General features: G+C 54.3%; 1 protein-coding gene across 5 annotated transcripts in view; it reads right to left on the minus strand.

Moving 5' to 3' along the window:
* Positions 1–554: 554 nt before the first annotated feature.
* The window catches only part of LOC122385529 (uncharacterized protein ZK1073.1-like), a 46,364-nt gene continuing 24,492 nt past the window's right edge, over positions 555–22,426 (minus strand). For 3 of the 5 annotated variants that reach the window (XM_043373866.1, XM_043373870.1, XM_043373868.1), the window contains exons 2-11: positions 20,558–20,608; positions 20,162–20,225; positions 16,066–16,183; positions 10,285–10,495; positions 9,318–9,395; positions 6,499–6,510; positions 3,500–3,618; positions 2,652–2,820; positions 2,260–2,449; positions 555–1,036 (exon numbers count right to left, since the gene is read on the minus strand). In XM_043373866.1, the coding sequence (XP_043229801.1) occupies positions 2,264–2,449; positions 2,652–2,820; positions 3,500–3,618; positions 6,499–6,510; positions 9,318–9,395; positions 10,285–10,495; positions 16,066–16,183; positions 20,162–20,225; positions 20,558–20,608 (1,008 nt within the window). In that variant the 3' untranslated portion in view covers positions 555–1,036; positions 2,260–2,263. The remainder of the gene's footprint in view (positions 1,037–2,259; positions 2,450–2,651; positions 2,821–3,499; positions 3,619–6,498; positions 6,511–9,317; positions 9,396–10,284; positions 10,496–16,065; positions 16,184–20,161; positions 20,226–20,557; positions 20,609–22,426) is intronic. The other 2 variants (XM_043373867.1, XM_043373869.1) reach the window with 1 other exon arrangement.

A 22,426-nucleotide genomic window follows, 5' to 3' on the forward strand; every position in this document is an offset into this window, starting at 1 on the left:
CGGCACAGCATTGATCAGGCGCAACTGCCAGTGACATCTAGCGGCTGTAGAATAAACTATGGAGTATTGCGGCACAGCATTGATCAGGCGCAACTGCCAGTGACATCTAGCGGCCGTAGAATAAACTGTGGTGCGTCGCAGCACAGCATGAATCAGGCGCAACTGCCAGTGATATCTAGCGGCCGTGGAATTAAATCTTGCGGCACAGCATGCGCCTGACGTCCGTATTCGGATATATTTATTGGCCGCGGAAGGAACTAATAACACCAACGGCCGCCGTCTCCATGCGAGAGGCAGGTGAATGACAGACCGGTGGCTAGTGTTCGAGATGTTTCATCCTCTCTTTTGTCTTATGGTTCCGTGCTCTATGTGACCGTTTCTAACCCATACGATTTGTTGACCCGTGTTCCGTTGCCGCTGCTCTTCTCACAAACATCGTGGCCCCACTGCTCCCTCAAACAATCACCCTGTCCGTCATTTCCATCCCAACAGCGTCCCATATTCCCCTCCTACATAACCAGTTCCGGTCCCTCCCCTCCAAAGCAAACACGGTGTCCGGGGCCACTGCGTGTATTCGGGCCGGTGCCGGTCGCTGTGCGGCGCGCCGGCCGGCCGCCGTCCGATTGTACGCTTTGAGCTGTCTGCAGGCTGCGGCGGCCTGGCCGGGCGCGCGCCGACCGACCCTGCCCGCCCCGGCCGCACTCGCTCCTTAGCCTAGCAAGATCGCAATAGGGCAGCGCCCGCGCGGCGCCCGAGCCTACGGCGGGCGCCGCGGCGGATCAATTATATCTACAGTGGGCACGACCGGCCGTGGTCGTCTGAGGCTACGGTGTGGGTCTCTGCGGTCCCGGCTGGCACTCCCCCGTCCGCACTCACACACTCTGCACTCTCCCCGACACTCCCGCACTCTCTCGCGCACTCAGTCGCTCGGTATGGCGCAGCCGCTCCCGTAACTTGCTCTCTTCCTCTCTCTCTCTCTCTCCGTCCCTCTCTCGCTCTTCTGGTGATACCAAGTCTCCGATACGAATTGCAGCAGCTGAAACGGAGAGGTAACAACTAACAGTAGGTATTGACGAAGCATCAGTTCTAATGTTCCTCAGGTAAATGATTGTGATTCGTATTCGTGTCGAGCTACACTGAAGTATAACATTGCTTAAAAAACAATTGTTGACAATTTTTTACCTCAGCGAAGCCCGAAACGAATACGAATTACAAATAACAATAGCATTCAGAACCATTGAGCCAGATTGCTGGGCGAAAGAAACGAGAAATATGGACCATTGATGTCTGAACCCTCGCCCGTATAGGGGGGTCGAACGGACCCCCCCCCCATGGTTTTTCGCGAATAACTCGCGTAAAAAGCGGCCGATCGCGACGAAACTTTCAGTACCCTCGCGTTCATCAATTTCACACCTACCCTGAAAATTTCATGACCCTGACCCAAATGACCTTTGACCTGTGACCTACTTTTCGAGACCATGTTTGGCTGGAATCGCGATTCGGCGTATGTCGGCTCGCATTAGCCGCGCGTTTGCAGTCTTTTCGTGGTTTTCAAGCGTTCAAACATGTGATATGCTGTTGCCCCCATGCATTAGGGTGGGTGTCAAGGTCTCCTGAAGGTCAGGTCAGGTCATTGACCTTTGATGACCTCGGTTCACTTTTTCGAGTTTTACATGTTTCTAGGCCAGTTTTTGGAGCTGAATTCGAATTTAGCAACCATATGAACATTTACGAAGTAGTTTTGCTGCCTTCGTAACATGTTACGAAGCTGTCAGAGGCGGTTGCCACCTACTACGAATACCCTTACTGGTTGACCTGACCTGACCTGACCCGACCTGGCCTAAATACATAAAGACATCATCTGTGATCAAAACTAACATGATATTCGTGATCAGCACCCCGAAAAACCCCATAGCAGCCACACTTTACGACGTTCTAACAGGTCCCGATTTTCCCGCCTTTGGGGTCATTGACCTGACCTGCAAGGTCAACCAATGACCTAGGACCTTAAAATTGGGTATCATCGGCTTCCTCTCGTCACGGGCAACACGCTCGTTTTTTCCGCGAAGCTCTAGCTCGATCAGGGGCGAAACGGCAAGGGGGGGGGTCCAACGGACCCCCCCCCCCCTTATACGTTCGCGGCTGGAAAAACACCAATACGGGCGAGGGTTAACTCTTACATTTTAGAACAACAGAACCAGCGGAGGACTGGCACTTCATCCGCGTTGGGCGCAGCGGAGCGGCGGCGGGCGGACTCACGTGTTTAGGACTTGGTGACCGAGAGGCGGCGCGCGTTGGGCTTGTCGTAGTCCTCCATGCTCATGGAACGGTTGCGGCCGCCGCCGCCGCTGCCGCTGCCGCTGGAGAGGGTGCGCGCGCGGGCGTTCACAGAGGTCAGCATGCCCAGGCCCTTGCAGAAGAGCAGCATCGAGCTGCAGAACTTCTCCGGCTGTCGACAGAGGGCGCGCACATCGGTCAGCTCCTCTGAACAGCAGAGGACGGCGCAGCAGGCACTCAGGGGGGCATATACCAAAGGAAGAATAGATAAAACAGGTAAACAGACGAACATAAGAAGGACTGATCGCCGGTATCGGCTCTCGCCCCAGTCCGGTCTGACACGGGACTCGACCAGCCGTCGCCGGTCCACTCACCGCCTCGATAAGCACGTCGCCGACGCCCTCCAGTGTGATGAGCGACGACTTGGCCTTGTTCATGTGCGAGTGCATCGTGTGCACGGTGTGGTTGTGGGAGGCCTTGGCGCCCGTGACCAGCAGCGTCTCCATCTTCAGGTCGGCCACCTGCATCGAGATGTCTGTCCGGCTGGGAGAACGCAGGACAACGGGCGACGTCAGTGAACGGAACGTGAGCCGGCGTAAATAAGAGGCAAATCTGTTCCTATGTAATCTCCTCAATCGGCCCTCTCCTCTCTTTCCTCCCTCCCGTTCCACCACAATCCCGTCACCCGTCTCTCTGCCCTCTCTCTCCCTCCCGCCCACGGTCCGCGCCGATCGAGCGCCCCTCTCCCCCTCTCCCCCCTCCCCGGCCGGGCGCCCGTGGGTAGCCGCCGCGGCCCGGCCCGGCGGCCGAGGATCAATGCCGCTACGAATCGCCGGTCGGGGCCGCGGCCGCCGGTGGCAGCGGACTCAGTTCAAGGCTGAGCTGAGCTGAACTGAACTGCAGGGACCGCACTGAATAGGTCATACCTGGACCGAAATGGTCTGCCAGGCCCGTATCGACATTAGGAAGCATACCGACCAGGTCGGTCTCTAGTACAGGGAACGTGACGGAGATAAGCGATTTCATTTATCAATATTTGGTTTAAAAAGTTTTGTTTCGTTGAACTTTGTTTCCAAGCGCAGAACGATACGCTACATAGTGGGGTCCGATGACTATTGTTTTACAATGAGTGAAGTTCTAGAGCTCTCGACACAGCCCTGTTACAACCAACAATCCCTGTCTTTGTGCAGATTCCGCCCCAGGCTGCGCCACCGATCCTTACTCGAGGAAACACTGCACGTAGCGCTGCAGGTTGCGGGGGTTGATTTTGCTCTTGAGCCGGTCCTGGAAGTCCTTGATGAGTTTCTCCCGCGTGCTGGCGTCCATATCACCGTCCAATTGCTGCCGGAGCACGGGAGCACAGAGCACAGGGCACGGAGCACGGTCAGAGCGCGCCGAGCACCGACAGAACACACACGGCACGGACAGAGCACACACAGAACACAGGCAGAGTACCGGAAAATATACGGCTGTTGGTCGCTAACGCAACTAGACTGCTAATTTTAACAAGGCCTGTGGTAAGCCTTTGATTCACTATCTTTAAAACAACTCATTTAGCGTCTATTCGATGTTATACGAATCAAATGAAACAGGACAATCGAAGCTACGTTTTTAACGGCTGACACAACACGAAACGCGTCTAACTACTGGCAAATACGGTATGCTGTAAAAACACCAAATGATTAAAGGGGGGGGGGGGTACTAGAGTACGTCTACAAAAAAAACACGAGCCTTGCTCTTCATGGCCGTTCACTGATGAAAAACCTCTACACGCTTACCTCGAGTGCGACACATCCCACCGATTCAGTAGCCAGCGTCGCCAGCCGTGATCTACGTGAGCCCGTGTCTCGGTGCATCCGTACCGTATACCGTCCGGTCAGTCGGCTCTCAGACGTTATGGGACGTGATCTACTCTGCTTAAGTGTACCACTACACCTACGACACCCTCCACTATGTACACGAACCACCAGATGTCTCGTGCATCGTACTACGCCCAACTAAAATATGTACATACCATGTCATGGGTATATCTAATGGGAGGCCTTTCGGGGCAAGGTAATTTGGGGTATATTTCAACGCCAATATGCCTAGGTAACAGAAATCAGATGCTTATTCGCAAATAGTTTAAAAAACTCATTGAGCGAGCTTTAAAGCCTGAGTTCAAAGATTCGGTAATCTCATATCAAAATCACCAAACCGATCGTCCCCGCCCCGAAAGGCATTCATACTGTGTCCCAAAAGGGACCACAGGTAACCGTGTATGTAACGTGTACCCGTTAAAGTACCGCGCACCCACTGTACAATGTAGCTGCACGGCTCCCGTGCCGTGCCGTGTATAGTGTGGCCGTGGAGCTACCCGTGCACATGTTCGGCTCCGTGGTAACGTTGGAAACCGATAATTCATGTCATTAACTCCCGTGCATCTTTTCCATGTTACCGTGGCGATCGCGTGCTCCCACGTCGCATGTCGTTAAGATAATCTCATCGCCCAGGGTTTTGTACAGAGAGCCGCACGCGTCTCATCCATCGCCAGTCTCCTGTGTCTATGTAGTGTCTACCCACCGTGGCTCGTGGGACTGTACCGAGGGGTGGGGATGTCGTGCTGCTGTTCCGACGGACTACCTGTACACTGAAAACTTTTTTACCATTTCCTGAAGGGTAAACCCGCCATAGCATGGTAGCTTGACACACAGACGTTTTTTACCACCTTCCAGATGGTAAATTTTACTCTTTCATGAAGAGTAAACTCGCCAGGGAGGGGTAACATGACACACAGACGTTTTTTACCATCTTCTGAATGGTAAACTCTTTTGATTTACTCTTGTCTAGAGTGTAACATTTTTGGGGTTACACTCTTTGAAAGGGTAAATCTTTAACGGAACCCTTTTTTAAGGAGTAACGCATCATCTACTCTGTGCTTTACCCTCCTACAGAGAGTATATTCTTATGGCCTACCCTTTGTCACATGGTAATGTTTACTCTTTCCTTTAGTGTAAACCCCCCAGAGGATGGTAACAGACCCACATACGCTTCCTTCAGAAGCTTCACGAAGCTTCTGTTAACCGGAGCTCACCAACTAAAAAAAAATGCTTCAAGAGCAACAATGTAGGTATATTTGGCTTCCGTACAAACAATACGAGGGGCACACCAACCATGAACATTGTGAGACTCTTCACTTATTCATACAAATTTATACAAAGCGTTCAGCAATGCACAAGCGGTAAATAAACACCACGATACAACTTGAATGCAATTTGAATATGAATACAAGACATTCAGCGCCCTCATATTGGATTAGGCAGAGCGCACAATATTTGAAGTGAGCGACGGCGTTCCTGGGTGGTCGCCCGTCTGCGTGAGATAATGAGACTGGATCACTACAGTGCAAGGCTTTTTCAAAGTCACCAACAAAATGCATAAACTTGTAGCATCACAACAAAATTAATGTACGTACTCACAACACTAGGCCACGTGGCCGTGCACGGGGTCCTGTTAACCAGGTCAAATTAGCACCACTCAACGGCACGCAATGCTCTAGCACATCGGTACTTACAATAAAATGTCCACAGAGGCTCTAGGCGATGAACAACACACAAGCACAATCACCAACGGCCACGCCGCGCGGCACCGACACTGCTCACATCCGCTCTCGGAGACCAACGGCCGAAAACTGACAGATGCGCGCGGCCTTCAAACCGCAAACGGCCGATCTCGTTTCTGATTGGCTGATTGTTTCCATTTCAAATATCATCTTCACGAGGGTAAACAAGATCCACGCATGGAACGACTATCTGTACCCGAGTCACGATACCCAGGAGGAAAGAGTTTTCGTGATGTTCTGGATCGCGAGAGTAATATTGATATTTACATGGTAATAATACTCTTCGCTGGCGAATAAGTTCATATTAACCACGTACCGTTACTATGCACATAATGGTAGCAGCGAGTTACCCTTTCAATATACTATTATCTTGCGGGTTTGATGAAAATGAACTCTCCAGGAGGTAGTAAAAAAGTTTTGAGTGTAACCACTCCATCCCCACATGTTGTACCGTTCTGTAAGCTGCGGCAACTACACAGCTAAGGCGGACTAACAGCTACGGCTGCGGGCGCTGGCGGACCAGCGCCCGGCGCAAGGAGGCAGCAGCGTATCAGACAAAGCCATGCACAGCAGCAGCGAGCGGCGGCCGGGGCGGCGCCGGCGGTCTGACGATACATTACCTCCTCCAGCGACTGTCGGCGACCGGCAACAGACAGACAGACAACGGCCGGTCAGTGCGCGACACGGCCGGCGGCGGTCAGCGACCCAGGGGGCAGGTCAGCGGTATACAGAGGTCAGAGCGGCGACCCAGAGGTCAGAGCAGCCCCGTCAGAGCCGGGCCAGGTCAGCGGCACAGAGGTCAGTCAGGTCAGGTCGGGTCACACCGCAGAAGTGTGATCCGACGGTCAGCGAGGAGCAGTCAGCGACGAGCGGTCAGCGAAGCCAGAGGCATAGCACAAGGAGGGTCGGGGTCCCAGGTCAGAGGACTACTCCCGTCTCCGGCTGTTAAATTAAGGCACAGTATATCGTCTCTAGGACCAGAGTAACCGCGATCTCTCCATGACGGAAGACCTTCTATTCTGATTCAGCAAGTCAGAATAAAAGTCTCTTGGCCTGCGGTAAAATCCCGCATGGTCTGGAGTTGAGCTCTTCCCAGCTCGATATTACCTATGTCTTTTCAGTCAAAGGCTACATCTGCAGTCTAATAAAAAAAAAAATTGTCCAGTCTATATAAGTCCATCCGGGTCTAGGTAGGGTCTCTCTCAACCTCACAGGTCAGTTGCCTCCAAGTCTGGGGTAGTTTCGGTCGAGCTACAAGTGTCATCACTGCTTAAGTCTGAATATACATACGTTTCATCAATTATCTTAACATCAAGTCAGCCTTGCCGTCCTTGCAAGTCAAAATTGTGTCCCTCCCCTCCCCGTCTCCTAGGATTCCCAGGATGGTGGTAAGGACGGGCACACAATCCGTGACGCGAGCGAGCGAACTGTGTCAGAGCGCGACATTCGTGAGCCACAGTTCAAGCAGCGGTGCCCGTATAGCACAGTTGGCCACAGCAGAGAGCGCGTCGCGGCGAGGCAGACCGGTGACGGAGTGTGCAGTACATCATCAGAGCACGGCCAGACAACATCAACAGAGCACTTAGCGACAGTCGGCGAGTCAGTGGCGCCGGCGCTCAGGGCAGGCAGGCAGGCAGGCAGAGGATATGGATCCACAATGGATCATGGCGAGGAGAAAGGCTTGGACGGAATGGAATGCTGTCACACACACACTAATCATTTGGACGGGACCACTGTGACTTCAAAGTTAAACGAGTAAGCTTGGGTCTCTTAACCTTCCAGGCGGTGGGGGGGGGGGGGGGCATTTTTTTGCCCCCCCCCCCTTTAGTTTTTTTCAATATATCTCGAGAACCGCTCGACGAGCTGCATCGAATCGATACCCATTTTATGCAAAAATATCAACTTTGAAATTTGACCTTTTTTGACCTGACCTTGACCTGACCTCCACCAGAAAGTGACCTAAACCGTACCTGATGGTCTTATAAACAACACCATTGAGTTGGAAATGAAAAACTGGCCATAAAACATGCATCGCATAACCTTAGTAAAGTTGGGCTCATGTGGTGACCCTTGGTGACCTTTGGTGACCTGACCTGTGACCTGACCTGGTATGACCAGTGACCTCTAATAGCAACATATGTACTAGACAACTGACGCCTTATCGCTGATTTTCGACAAAATGCGTTTTACTCGGTGTTGTAGCGCTTTCCCTAGAAGCCCCGTGAACGGTGAAACATTTTATCTTTGACCTGACCTGTGACGTCATCGGTGACCCCGAGGTCAATGAAATTTGGTTTCCCTCGACAAATTTGACAGGGCTATCGAACGCCGTTTGAAGTTTCTGGATCCGTCCAGTAGTTTCGGAGATACGGGGGGGGGGGCAAAAAAAATGCCCCCCCCCCCCCCCACCGCGCGGAAGGTGGCTGGTAGGCCCACCGCCTGCCGGGTTAAGCTCCGGCATTCAGAAAACTAGGATAAAAACTTCAACGTTTTGAATGGTAAGAAAGACAGACAATATCTTTGCCTAAACTAACTTATTTTTGAGCTAGTTACAGCTAGGCCATAGGGTAAAACAATGTTCTTCACAAGGAAAACTGGCAATGAATACGCTCCACACAACAATGAATGTTCACAAACACGAATGCCAGCAGCGTCATTTACGTTATAACTAGGATCACCGAGAGACGACGGCTTGTTAGTACGAGTTAATAGGCAGGACGAATCATTCCTGAGCTCGATATGGCATTTGACAGCCACAGCATTAATGACCAGACTGGCAGCAGGTGCCTGTAAGGCCCGACAGCTCGGCAAATCAGCAGCTGAGGGGTTAGATAATGATCATTCAGCACAGACGGTAAAGCTCCGGGACCTCAACGAAGCCATCTCTTTCGAAGCCAAAGCGCCTCCCAGCCGGCGCCCGCTGGTCAGGTAAAGGCGGCAGCATTGGACAGATCCGGTGCAGAGCCGAGTTATTTGTCACTCGGACTCGCTCCGCAGCTTTCAGTGGCGAACTGTCGTGGGTACGACACTGTAGTACTGACGGTACGACACTGTAGTACTGATGCTACGACAGCAGCCAGAACAGACGCTCGGGAGTCGGACAGCGCCGCCCCGAGCGAGCGACAGAGTGTGCAGGTCAGGCCACTAACAAAAATAGCACCGACGTAAACGTCGCCGAGAATTGGTGCACTGTGACGCACAAGATAAACATTTATCGCCGCTACCTTCCTTTAGCAGGATCCATTAGAACACAAAGTCCTTGTAAGAAGGATATAAATGATTTGGGACGGACGGGCCAAAGGAGAGGTACCAGCGGTTGGTGTGAAATACATTACACCGGCCGGGCGCTCTGACCGGACAACCATTCCGTCTCACAACACTGACAGCACACCGAGTACTCGGTACTCGGTACCGGTACTGGGGGCGGGCCGGTACTCACGTTGCCGAACCGATGGAACACGAGGTACTGCTCGGCGCTCGGGTGGTGTCCGATTGAACTCAGCTTCCAGTTCATGAGCTGAAACGGAAAAGAACCCCAACGTAATTAGCAGGGGCCTGGGGTAGTAAGTACTGGGTACCTATATGACGATCTGCTGGTATGAAAAGCCAACTGTTTTTTTTTCTAATATTCAAAAACGTTACGAGCAGATACGGACGACTCATTGGTTTTCACATATGCTCCTTAGAACATGTAGGCTAGCAGCACGTCGCCGATGCAGTGCAACTGCACACGTGGTTGAGCCTTGACCCTGTCCGGCCCCGCCACCTGGCGTCCACTGCTGACAGCTCGCTCTGTGGCCTGTCGGTCGAACTGGAGACGCCCCTGCAACATCCCCCCTCTGCCCCTCCCCCCCCCCCCCGACTGCCGGCGGCGGCTTCAGTTGGCTGAGCGCCAACTGGCGCGGCCGTCTGCCGGCAACCCAGCCTGCGTGATGTTGCATGGCAGCTGGCGGGGAGCCAGCGGCGGCACCGGCGGGCCGACCGACCGACGCTGCGGCCGAGCCACCCGGCGGCGGCACGGCCGGCCTCAACCTGCACGGCGCCGGCACAAAAATAGCAACTCCTTTGACGACGGAATCAATGAACGGCCGGCCGGCGCAGTCGTGCACCGCGCCCGGCACAGAAGGATGATTACGCGCTGCTCAGTGTTTTATAAAACACCAGCGCTCGGCGGGCACCGGCCGGAGATACGGGTTGCCAGGGCGCCGCATTCCACACCGTCCGCACCCGTACATCCAATGACAATGCATAAACGGCATCTGGTTTGCAGATGGGCTAGTCACTGCGGCTGCCGGCCGCGGCGGCCGGTGCAGCGTACTATTCGGTCCGGCGGCGTACTACGGGCCCCAGCCGACAGCGTGACGCGCACTATACGAGCCGGGACGGCGGAGCTCCACGCGGCTCACCTTGTCGCTGAAGTACTCCATGATGCCGGCCCGCGTGGACGTGCAGTGGACCAGCACCAGGCCCAGCACGCGGTCCGGGTAGGCCAGTCCGAAGCGGGCCAGGATGTTGGCACCGGCGCCCTCGCCCAGGCCGATCACCATGTTGACCTTCAGCGTGTCCAGCACCTGCAGCATATCCTCGCCCAGCTGCTGCATCGTCGGGAACTTGAAGCTGCCGCACAGAGACGGGGAGAGGGGTGTCAGGAGGGGGCGGTAACCGCGGAGCGAGCGACAATGAACCCGAACAACCCACACTGACAAAGGTCGAACTGATACACGCTAAACGGGGCCAGGTGAGGATTGTGATGCGATTAGTTACAAGCGTCAATTATATACACTATACAGGTGAATTGAACGAGCCTAAGGCGGGCTAGATAAAGGGACCGGTGTAACACTCGCCCCAGAAATATGGGCCTCATACAGCGTCATTTTCCCGAAATATTTCCACCACTTCAACAGCACAGAAGTGACCCCTGGAGCACATCCCATCGCGGAAGATAGCCGCTGATTCAGCAGTGTTCTCCGATGGGGGAGACCATTGTCGGCCACTGGGTGGTTACTGATCAGTGTCTGAAAGGACGGCTGGCGGCTGCCGGACTAGGAGTGGCTGCAGATAGTCCGGATACATAGGGGACACTTTGAGACATTGTAGAAAGTAAAACAGGAACAACCACGTGTAGACTGTATATATGGACCGCACGGCCGGCCAGCCAGAGCAGGACTGGCTGGCCGGCACACTCACCCCACACCAGCCCGTCGCGGCGGCGGCCATCACTCAGCGGCGGGTGTCAAGTGAAGAAGACGACCCGGCCCCATTGTTCGCCGACGCCGCGGCGGGCTCACAGGGCACGCTGCAATGCCTGACTCACACACTACAGTCACATTCGATACCACATCACCCCCTGTTTCTCAAGAAACACGCCATGCCTAAACCAACTGGTCCACGACATCAGACGGCACAGGGTCACCATAAAGTTGCGTAGCACGGCTCTGCCTAGTGCTGCGCCTTGGCACGACCTCACCCGACTCCAAGTTCTGACAATCGGATGCTTCGCCACTCTCCGCATCTGACACACCGTCAACACGCACTGCCGGCGCACCAGTCTCTGGCTCGGGCCCCGTCCATTCCATATCGCTGGCGATCGCTGCCCGGTCTGCCGCCTCTAATCCCGCCCCCAAGTCACCTGTCGCGAGTCGTGGCGCCATAGGGAGCGGCCAGACGGTGTCATCGTCCGAAACAGGTGACGGGGCTCTCGAAGCCCCGGACTCGACCGTTCGCTCCGAGCGATGGCGCAGGTTTCGGACGTGCTGAGGAACACCGTCCACTTCGACGGTTTGTGGAGACAGAATCTTGGTGACCACTCCTCTCTTCGATGAGGAGAAGCAACGATCCCCCCGCCTCCGAATCCAGACGCTGTTACCCACTTGGTAGACTCCTCTCTGCTTAGCCATGCGTTCCACTGGCCCATTTGCCTCGTCTGTCTGTCTGATGCACAGGTCTCCTCCAGGATGTCGGAAAATGCCACTCATGGGCGCTGTTCTTGTATCCTGACCGTCCTTCGGCGTGACGTTGTAACGGTGCACAGCTTCCAATACTGTGCATGCTTGGCGTGCAGCCATGGTTTTGATGGTCCTGTGATTTCGTTCGACGATGCCGTTCCCGCTGGGTTCATACACGGCTCGGAACATCATCTTGATGTGCCAGCGCGCTGCCAGCGCTGACACAGCGTGTCCGCGGAACTCCGTTGCGTTGTCAGTTAGGATTTCCGCCGGTGCTCCTCTCTCCAAGAAGATGTTTTCGAGCTCTCTGACAATCGCCTCGGCGTCTGCGCGTCCCAGTCGGCGCCAAATAGCGTACCGTGACGGTCCACAGTCCACCAGAGTCAGGAACGAGTGGCCACGGAAATGAGTTACATCCATGGCGAGACGGTCCCACGTTCGCTCCACTGCTGCCGTCCCGTGCGTCCATCGCTCAGGTGCAGGGTCGATGGAAGCACATACTTGACAACCTCGTATGACCGCCTGCACTGCGGCTTTCGACACTCGAGCCGTGCCGAACTCGCGGCGAGCATACCACAGGGTACGCCTCACCCCCTGGTGTCCGATGTTCGCATGCACCGCACATATGTCAGTCGACGTGGCTGGTCGCTGGACGGCCGCGACGACAGCCGCCGGCTGTGTAGACGATTCCTGGGCGGTCCGCGTGATGTGTAGCCAGTGTTTTGGGACGCGCGTCAGCTCGTCGGCACGGTTCAAAGCCGACCCCACAAGAGTCACTTCCACGTCCAACTCGTATTCGGCTGCCAGCTGTTTGAACACGGCAACACGCCGACGAATCAGCATCTCTGACTGTGCCTTTGTCCGAAGTCTTGCTTTGCCACACAGCGCGTCGCTTAACCAGCGCTGGACGGTGACAGAATCAGTGCGAACATCCAGTCGTCGGAATCCCCACGCTAGAGCAAGATTCACGCCGTTGATCGCTGCATCCAATTCCGACATGTTGATGTGCATGTCGGAATCTGTCTCGGGTCGAAGCCATGACGCATCCTCGATGACAGCGTCTGTGAGGGGGTCCGTCAGTACCACGCCTCGAGCAATGGCACTGGCATCGGTCCAAACCACGACAGCGTCCCCAGACACACACCACTGACCGCGCGCCGGGTCACACTTCTCCACGCGCCGTGCCACCTCTGCCACCGTTTCACGCAGGAACTTGTCTTCTATCGGTGTGTCCCAGTCTTTGCTAGCATTGTTCGCAGTCCGTTTGAGCCACGCGACAGCCGGCCGCAACCAGCCAGCGACCGGCAGATGAGAGATGAGCTGTCCCGTCCACATGAACACCGAGCGCCTGGTTAGCACTTCAGGGGGTGTTGTTGGTGCGTCCCCGTCTCGTTGCCATTGCGGGGTGCCGTTTTCGGATGTAGTCACGCGCAATCCCAGCATCCGGGCTCCGTCCTCTACTCGTTCCGGAGCTTTGCAGGCGAGCCCGAATCTGGCAAAATGCCGCACTACCTCCTCAGCCGATATAATCGACTCGTTGACGAGCAAATCATCGGCATAAGGCAGAACAGCCTTCTCCATCTCGGGATCCTGGCTCAACACTTCTCGGACCACCGCTTGCATGATCAGCGGAGCCACACTGAGGCCGAAGCCCATGCGTGTGAGGCAGTACAGCTGCCCGTCCACCATCACCGTCTGAAAGGACCAGAGTTCAGGCACAACATGCAGCTGCAAGAATGCCTTTTTCAGATCGATGACCGCGACCTTCTCGCCGTGACGCCGCCACTTGCGCAGCTGCTCGCCGCACACGTCGGCCTCGGCCGTGTGCGGCGCCAAATATTCGTTCAGCTCGCGAAAGTCGAGTACCGGTCGTACTTTGTTCTTAGCCGACTGCTCCACTGCCATAAGCGGGATTAGTCCACGTGCCGGTCCGTACACCTCTTCGTCATATGGCTGCAACCATCCTTCCTTGATCCACGTCTCCACTTCGGCTCGGAACGGAACATACACCTCTTCTTTCATAGCATACTGGGCTACTGTGTTTGTCAACTTTTTGGGCTCGACATTGTCCACCCATTTCCACTTCACTTGCCATCTGCCCTCACGAAAGCTTGCCACAAAGTCCGCCGATTCGATTTGCCTGTTCTCAGGCCACTGTGCGTTCCGACGCACCACTGCACCTGCAGTCAGCTCATCCACCTGCACGCCGCAGGCTTTACCCTGACTGTCACCATCATGTGCGTTCTGACGCACCACTGCACCTGCAGTCAGCCCATCCGCCTGCACGCCGCAGGCTTTCCCCTGACCATCACCATCAGGTGCGGTCTGACGCACCACGGCACCTGCAGTCAGCCCATCCGCCTGCACGCCGCAGGCTTTCCCCTGACCATCACCATCAGGTGCGTTCTGACGCACCACTGCACCTGCAGTCAGCCCATCCGCCTGCACGCCACAGGCTTTGCCCTGGCCATCACCATCACTACCACCGAACCGCACCGCCCCCGATCGAACCGTAACGCCACCCAGCGCTTCAATACCGGTCATTCCCAACAGCACGTCCGTTCCCATCAGTCGTTGTGGCGCTACCACCACTCTCACCGTTGCCTGAACACTCTGCACCGCCAAGTCCACTTCAGCTTTGCCACAGCACTGCAGAACACTGTTGTTGACGGCTGTCATATTAACCGTACACTGTTCCCACTGTGGTACGCATCCGGCGTATACTATAGTTTCTTCGCAGCCTGTGTCGACCAGCGCGCGGCACGGACGCCCATTAACCAGGACCTGCACTACTGGTTGCCTTCCTCCAGAGCGCGGACGTGAGCCGGCGGAGGGGCGACTTGCGCTGACGTAGCTCCTCCGCCTCGTCCGTTTGGGTGCGGCGTCTCGGTGCGATCTCCATCACGCCTAGCCGGACACAGGCGGGCGATGTGACCTGGCTGGCCACACAGCCAGCACCGCACTGTACCGTTACGTTGACGGGTCATCCCTCTTCCACCACCGTTCCGTTGTGGCGGAAGTCCTCGGGTGGCTGCGGCGGCGTATCCACTGGTCAGTTCTGACCTCGCCAATACGGCTCGTGCGCGGTCCAGAACAAGCTCCAGTTCAAGCGTTGTATCGGCGACGCTGTCTTGCACGGCCGAACGCACCGACTCGGGAAGCCCGTTGACGAATAGGATGGCGATCGCTCGGTCTGGCAGGCCACCAGTCAGTTCAGCGAGCTGCTGCAGCGCTGCCATGTACACGTCCACCGATTCTCCAGGAAGCAGGCGCCGTCGTACCAGCTCCGCCTGGGCCGTGAACGGATCCATTGCGAACGCCCGGAACAATTTGGCCTTGACACTAGCCAAATCATATCGGGTCGCTGGGGTCATTCGGGACCACACAGCGAACGCCCCGCCTCGCAGCCGGGTGGGCAGGACCGCCATGAGCGATACTGAACGTAGTCCACACAGCAGCGTAGCTTGCTCCAACCACTCGACCACATTAGATGAGCCATCGAACTCTGGGATAGACTTCAAGTCGAATGGAGGCACTGCCAAACTGGCATCTTCTGTTGCAGCACCGTCTGAGTCCGTTCCACTCACACCAGCGGTCGGTGCGTCCTCACCCGGCATCTTGTTGCACGGTAAAAGCCGAAATAGCTTGTAGAAAGTAAAACAGGAACAACCACGTGTAGACTGTATATATGGACCGCACGGCCGGCCAGCCAGAGCAGGACTGGCTGGCCGGCACACTCACCCCACACCAGCCCGTCGCGGCGGCGGCCATCACTCAGCGGCGGGTGTCAAGTGAAGAAGACGACCCGGCCCCATTGTTCGCCGACGCCGCGGCGGGCTCACAGGGCACGCTGCAATGCCTGACTCACACACTACAGTCACATTCGATACCACAGACATCACGGATCACGTAACACTATAACGAGCAACAACACGGCAGGAAATGACACAGAAGGGGAAATTCGCTCATTGTTCACTCGCTTATTTTTTCTGCTAGTATGAGTTTGACATCTATGAGCAGACGATTGAGAATGACATCTACGGGAGGAGCTGCCCTACACAGAGATCACACAGGTCATCTAAATGATGTCTGCCGTACGATTTCTGGGTAAATATTTGGCCGCGGCCGGTAACTAATGACGGGCCGTTCCAGTGATCTCGGCCGGCGGCGTCTGACCCGGCGGGTCGGCCGGCCGCGGCCCGGTCCGAGGGGCTGTCTGGGGGGACGGGGGTGGGGACTCACTCGTCGGGCAGGGTGATGGCGTCATCCTCCTGGCCGGGCACGTCCACGTGGATGAAGATGGAGCGCTCCTTGATCTCCTTCATCACCGGGTGCTCCACGAAGTCGTGGAACGATGTGTCTGGGGGACAGGTCCGCGCCGTGGTCACACGAGGACTCAGACTCTTAAGGGATGACAACTCGGCGACTCAATACACAGCTTTGTTTAACTTATTCATATTAGAACAAAGGTGCTTTTTCACGTCGTCAAGTCTGGACATTTAATCCTTCACAGTTTTTTGCCTCGACTAACGCATTTTAAGAATTTTCGTCCATAGGAAGGAAGGCAGCTACTCTCATATCCAATGCTTAATGCTCCAATCCATATAATCGATAGGATACATGTATATTATTCACCATGTCGGTTCAGGTATGCGTGTTTCCTTTATATGACGGTGAAACGGTGAATCTATCGAATACTAAACGGACGAGAAAACCAGCCTACACGGACCAAAAGCCGGCACAATCATATCATATATTATATACATGTGACATGGTCAAATGCATATGATATACCGAGGAGGCATAATTTCCTCAAACCCCTTGCTACGCTGTGGGCGGTACTTTATGCCGGCTTTTGTTTGGGGGGTAGAAACGTCAGAGATGAGAGCGCGAAAGACCTCGCCATAGATTGCTGTATTACTTGATATACAATAGTTAAGGACCTCGCATAAGAACACCAACAAAGCGAGGGGCCACGCCTCCCATCCAATGCACAGGAAAATGAACCATGACGGGATAGCAGGAGCTGCGAACACACAATAGTCGGACGGGGGGCAGCGCCCGTCGCGACAGTAGCTGTTCCCGCAAACCCCGCCGCTGCGGGCTGCTAATACTACCGCTGCTGATTGTAGGCAGGTGCCATATAGGCAGGTGTAGGCAGGTGTGTGGGCAGCTCGGTAACGACCTGCACGCCGTCACTGTGGAGTGGCTACTCTATTGGCCAAAGTGCCGGTCGGCCGCCAGCTTAATCAATGGCGATAACGGTTCACCGCGTATCGACCAGAGCACGGAGAGCCGAGCGGTCCGTCAGAGCACCTCACCGGAGCTGACGAGCATCTGGACAGAACATATGGCCGGTCACAGACGAGCGGTGGTACATGTGACCGGCCAAAATAACTGACCGGCAGCCGACTCGACCAAGAAATGACCAATAACTAATGGATAGAAGAAGGCATGCCTATCTGAACACCCACATACAAGTAGAAAATTGCCCACTGGTCACAGCTCACACACGATTCGAGGATCGTCAGAAGAGACCTACCACTGAGAGTGACGTGCGAGCAGGACCTGCCGGGCACGTGGGCCGCACTGATCGGACATGCCTGCAGGTCACGGGGTCAGACCAGCGCACTGGAACGATCAGCTGGGCTACCTGACCCTGCCGTGTCTGTTTTAGAGACGCTGCGAGCCACGGATAACAACCGAGGCGTTATCGATGGGTGATGAAGCTAACAGATGCTAGACGGTAGCACGGAATACACCCATCAGCGTATCACACGCCGTCATGTGAGCACGTGTGATAGCCTCATTTTGCCATCAAACGGGTAGTATCAACATTACTGATGAGCCGGTAGCGCAGATATGGTAGATCATATACCTAGTTACATAATCCAGTCCGCAGGTCTGGCGCCACTCTCTTTGATCCCATGCCGTCCGGCAGCTCGCAGTGAGGCAGCGGCTGGTTGGAGTGGTTACCGCGCCGGACCATTTTTAGACGGCCCACACGCCATCGCAGGCTGCCGGACCGTTTTTCCAGATAGCGTGTCATATTGAGCGCCCAGCGGCCCACCGAGCCGGCGGTCGCCGGAGTCGCTGGGACCCGGACAGACCTCAGTTGGAGGGCAGTGCCGCGTTCACTGAGTCACAGCTGGCCGGAGCAATAACACGGGGCTACATTACCCAGGGGTGCCGGGAATATGACGCTATACATAGAACGTGCAGTTTTCCCAGTGGAAAACACTGGCGATATTGGGAGTAGGTATATGGTGTGCAATATGTAGGAATAGGGGCATTCCACGTCAAGTGAGACAAAAAATGACCATTTTGAACCTCACCTCCTCCGATTTTTGCGAAACTTTGTGAAACTACTCATCTATATGTGAAAAGAAAGGAGACATGTTTTTGTAAAGATATGACGTCACGTTTCAGAGATACACGTCATCAAACATTGACTTAGGCAAGGCACATTATCATCTTTAAAGCGTCATAACCATTGAAGTTTTAGACATATCACCATGAGACAAAGTGTGAAATGGAGAGAATACATCAGGCTTTAATTTGAGGATGACAATATTGACGTAATAAGCTAATTAATGAACTAAATCAAAATTCAAAAAATAGATTTTGATTTTCTGAAAAATGGGTACCCTTCGATTTTGCTGATTTTTACACATTTTATTCTCCCATACATTAGCTACATCATATAAAAAATCCAGAATGGGCCGACGTCTACGTAACTGTCTTTTGGACTTCGTAATGTCTGGCACTCGCGTGTTTCATTTTAGCAACCAAGGAGAGGCGCTACCCGGAGATGCTTCTTAGTTCTTTCTACCCAAAACCAAAGCAAACCTAGCCTGACCTGACGTGACCTGACCTAATCTAACACGCGTAAATATGTACAGCCCTCACGGCAGTTGCCGACTGGCCAAATGCTACCCAAATGCCCGGAGAATGCAATTGGGCATTTTCCGGGCAGCGCCTCTCTTTGGTTGCAAAAAGCAAATACGCCTGACTCTCCCAGCGCTAGGGGAGAAAGGCCCGGTTTAGCCAAAAAAGGTATTTAAAAAAAAAAACGGAATTTGAATTGTAGGTGGGGCGGTGGGGAACTTTATCGTGTGCCAATTTCATGGCCCTAGATCAATATCTTCAAGATCAAATGAGGTTAATCGTGATGAAATTTGCTATAGTGACTATTTTGCGTTTATACGCCCATAGCTCTAAGAGTTACCGGCCGATTTTCCTATTTCTTCCTTTATACGACATTTGTAGTGTTATGAGAATCTCTAGTTAATCTAACCATAAATTTGGCAGTTAGTGGCCTGCTAAGAGTAAGAAGATGTCGCCGGCAAAGACGGGGATCGGCCGACGCGGGAAACGTTTCAGTCACAGATTGTGTTTGCACCCTAATAATTCAATTTTTACCGGTTGATTTTCGTATTTATTTGAACATTAGATTGCCTTTACATTTTTAAGCCTTCACACAAAATTTGACACGAATCGATCATAATCAGCGGTAAGAAGCGCAGTGCAAAGATGGAACCGTCCCGCGCCGGCACAGTCTACCATTCAGGCGGCAACGGCCGGCGCCGGCCGCCGCGCCGCTCCGGCAAGATGTTTGACTTTACACCGTTATTACTAGAAAAGTTGTGGACCGATTTACCTATTGCTTGCACGGGAGGATTTGCAATTCAATTCTGGACAGATGCTGAAAGTTTGGCGTTAATATGATAATTATGGCGTGAGTTACTGGCGAAAAACAGATGGGGTTGGCGAAATCAGCCCCTTCCATCGCCCGTGCTACGTTGCACTACTTGTTGCTATATCATCCAAAGTTATCGTTAGCCCACTCTAATTTTCTCAGCACGTATGCCTTACGTGTAGTGGAAGACAATATCTAAATTTGAGCAAAATCGAAGGGTACCCATTTTTCACAAATTAGATTTTAAGAAATTAATTCAAAATAAGATAAATTCAAAATCACCCAAAAATGTTAAAATTGCCAAATTTAACTAGCATAACTCCTTATGTACACGTTTCAGTTTGTTTGAAATTAATAGCTTCAAAAATGTTGAAGCTATAGATCTTTCAAGATTGCAATACACGTCCAATTCTGCTAAAAAAGCAGAAGTTTAGCGGCTTGTATCTCTGTAGCCCGAGGGCATATGACAAAATCCTTTGACCCTCAGAGGTTTCACCCAATAGCCAACAAGTATACCAAGTTTGAACAAAATCGCAGAGGTGGCCGATTTTGGCTGTCCCGGTTGACATGGAATGCCCCAATACTTATTGGCACAGCGAGAATAGCCATCTCACTAACGCTGAACCCTGGCGTACTCACGATTGCATCCCAGGTCGTGAACTGTGAGGAACACGGCCTTCTTGTCTTGGAGTGACACATCGCCCTGAAACGGTTATAATCAGGTTAGCGCAAGGTAACCGGGACGCAAACACGGTCTCGGACAATAGTGCAGCGTTTTTATTCTAGTCTTGCATACTGATCTCAGGCAGCTTTTGCCAAATTGTCAGGGAACTCAGATTTGTTTTTCAATAGAAAAACACAATTCTAAAGAATAGTGTTTTAACTATTGACAACAAACCTTCGGTTATTAACTTAGCAACAACGTGCTAAGTTAATTTGGAAGGCAATTATATTTGGAAGTCTGCCTAAGCAGCTTGTAAACCGATCGAGGGCAAAAGATTAAGTAGAGCTAGTGTCCGGCTAGTCTCGCCTTACCTGAACGTAGATGGTGAGCGGGCCACAGTGCTTGGTATCAATCACGTGCTTCTGTAAACAGAAAGAATAATACCGTGTAAGAATAACGTCATTTAGCAACTAACTTGTATCAACACATACGATGAAAACAAGTGCAAACAGTCGTCCTTGGAACTCAGTTACGCACAAATAGTTCATGACTGTGTTCGATATGTACCGAATACCGACCAGCAGAGCCCACTGAGCCCTACTGAAGGCGCTCTGTCGCCCTCCCTGTTTGGTATGCAGTTCGGTGTGCGCTGCCGAAGTATACCACGGCACAGTGGACGGAGTGGTGCCGCACACCCCCACGGCACTCCCCGACGGGGCCGTCTGGTCACCGCGACAGTCAACACCGGTAATTGGACCGCCCAATCAGCGCCGTACCTATAACACGCCGCCCCGACAAACAATTAGGCACGGCGCCCGGCGGCCCGTGCCCACGGCCGTATAGGCCCACAGGGCCGGATAGGTCAGCAGCGATCCGCAGCCGGCAGCTGGCGGCGGCTGGACAGAAAACGTGCTGCAAACGTGTTCTGTTCTGACAGCGGTGTTCCGGCTGAATGAATGCCTACAACCACCGGCGAGCGTGTGAGGTCACACGATGCATACTGGACTCGCACAAGTCGGCGTGACCCTCCCAGAATTGTTAAAGTCGGCGTGTCCCGCCTCTAAAGACACGCCGCCTGAGAGGCGGTCAGTCGGCCGGAGCCCTCGAGAGAGCCACACTGCGAACTTACGGAGGGCATCCATCTACGTTGGTGGACGACATATGGCACGTAGTTCAGCGCTACCTAATTCACAGTCAGCATAAGCACGACCGCGGAGAGCGGAGAATGAATCAAAATATAGTCGTCAAGTCGCCCACAACTCTGCAGCTGCTAAGGACACAGCTGGTTCTCGGTATGGGTCGAGTCTCAAACGAGAAAACTTAGCCAATCTACTGCGAACCCAGCCGAAGTATGCCAACCAGGCCCGCATGTAGTTAGTTAGCGAGAAGGGGCTTCCCACTGGGCAATTTCTTCCCGACACTGACGGTCCAGCTGGGTTTCACCAATCGCGGGGCTCTATCAGTCGCCAAGGGCCTCACTGGTTGCGGGCCTCATCAATGTCGTGGGGCCTCACCAGTCGCCAGGGGCCTCGCCGGCGCTATGGGCCTCACCAATCGCGCGGCGCCTCCTCATGGTAGCTCGGGGGCCTCCCAGTCGCCCGGGCCTCACCGGTCGCGTGCCTTACCCACTCGACGAATGTGTAGACGGCCGGCCGGTCGTCTCCGTACCGCTCGCCGTCCGACAGCGACTCGTCCGTCTCCTCGGAGATGGACGGCGTCTGGGAGCCGGTCTGCAGCATCGGGATCCGCCGGTCCGGCTGCGGTAACTCGGACATAACGTGGACTTAACCGGGCTGAGGAGTCGCAGGGAGTGATCCTACACGGCGTCCTCTCGACGGCGGCCGCTGAAATCGACAAGCCGGTCGCTTAGTCTTCCGCACAGACTTCGGGTAGCACCGGATCACTGCTTCCTTGTGTCCGAATGAAACGAAGGACTTGCTTTCCACGCTCAACCTTCCAGAAGAACTGGCTCGTGACGTATGCGCCCTGACGGTCTCGATGGCGGCAGTGGATAGCACACTGGACCCGCACCACGTCACACCACAGCTCTAGCCCCAGCTCCGGTCTCTGAGTGCCCCCGCAGCACCCGTCGCCCGTCGTCAGACTGTGCGTCCGGCAGGTCCGAGTGACAGTCACTGCCGGCGACGGCTGGCCGCTGCACCGTTCACCGGAACACGCCGCCGCCGCGCTGGAGGGGCGGCGACGATACACGGCACGGTAGGGGCCGCCGATCAGTGCCG

Source organism: Amphibalanus amphitrite, unplaced genomic scaffold (assembly GCF_019059575.1).
Source record: "Amphibalanus amphitrite isolate SeventyFive unplaced genomic scaffold, NRLGWU_Aamphi_draft 000221F_arrow, whole genome shotgun sequence".
In the NCBI taxonomy this organism is placed as follows: Eukaryota; Metazoa; Arthropoda; class Thecostraca; order Balanomorpha; family Balanidae; genus Amphibalanus; species Amphibalanus amphitrite.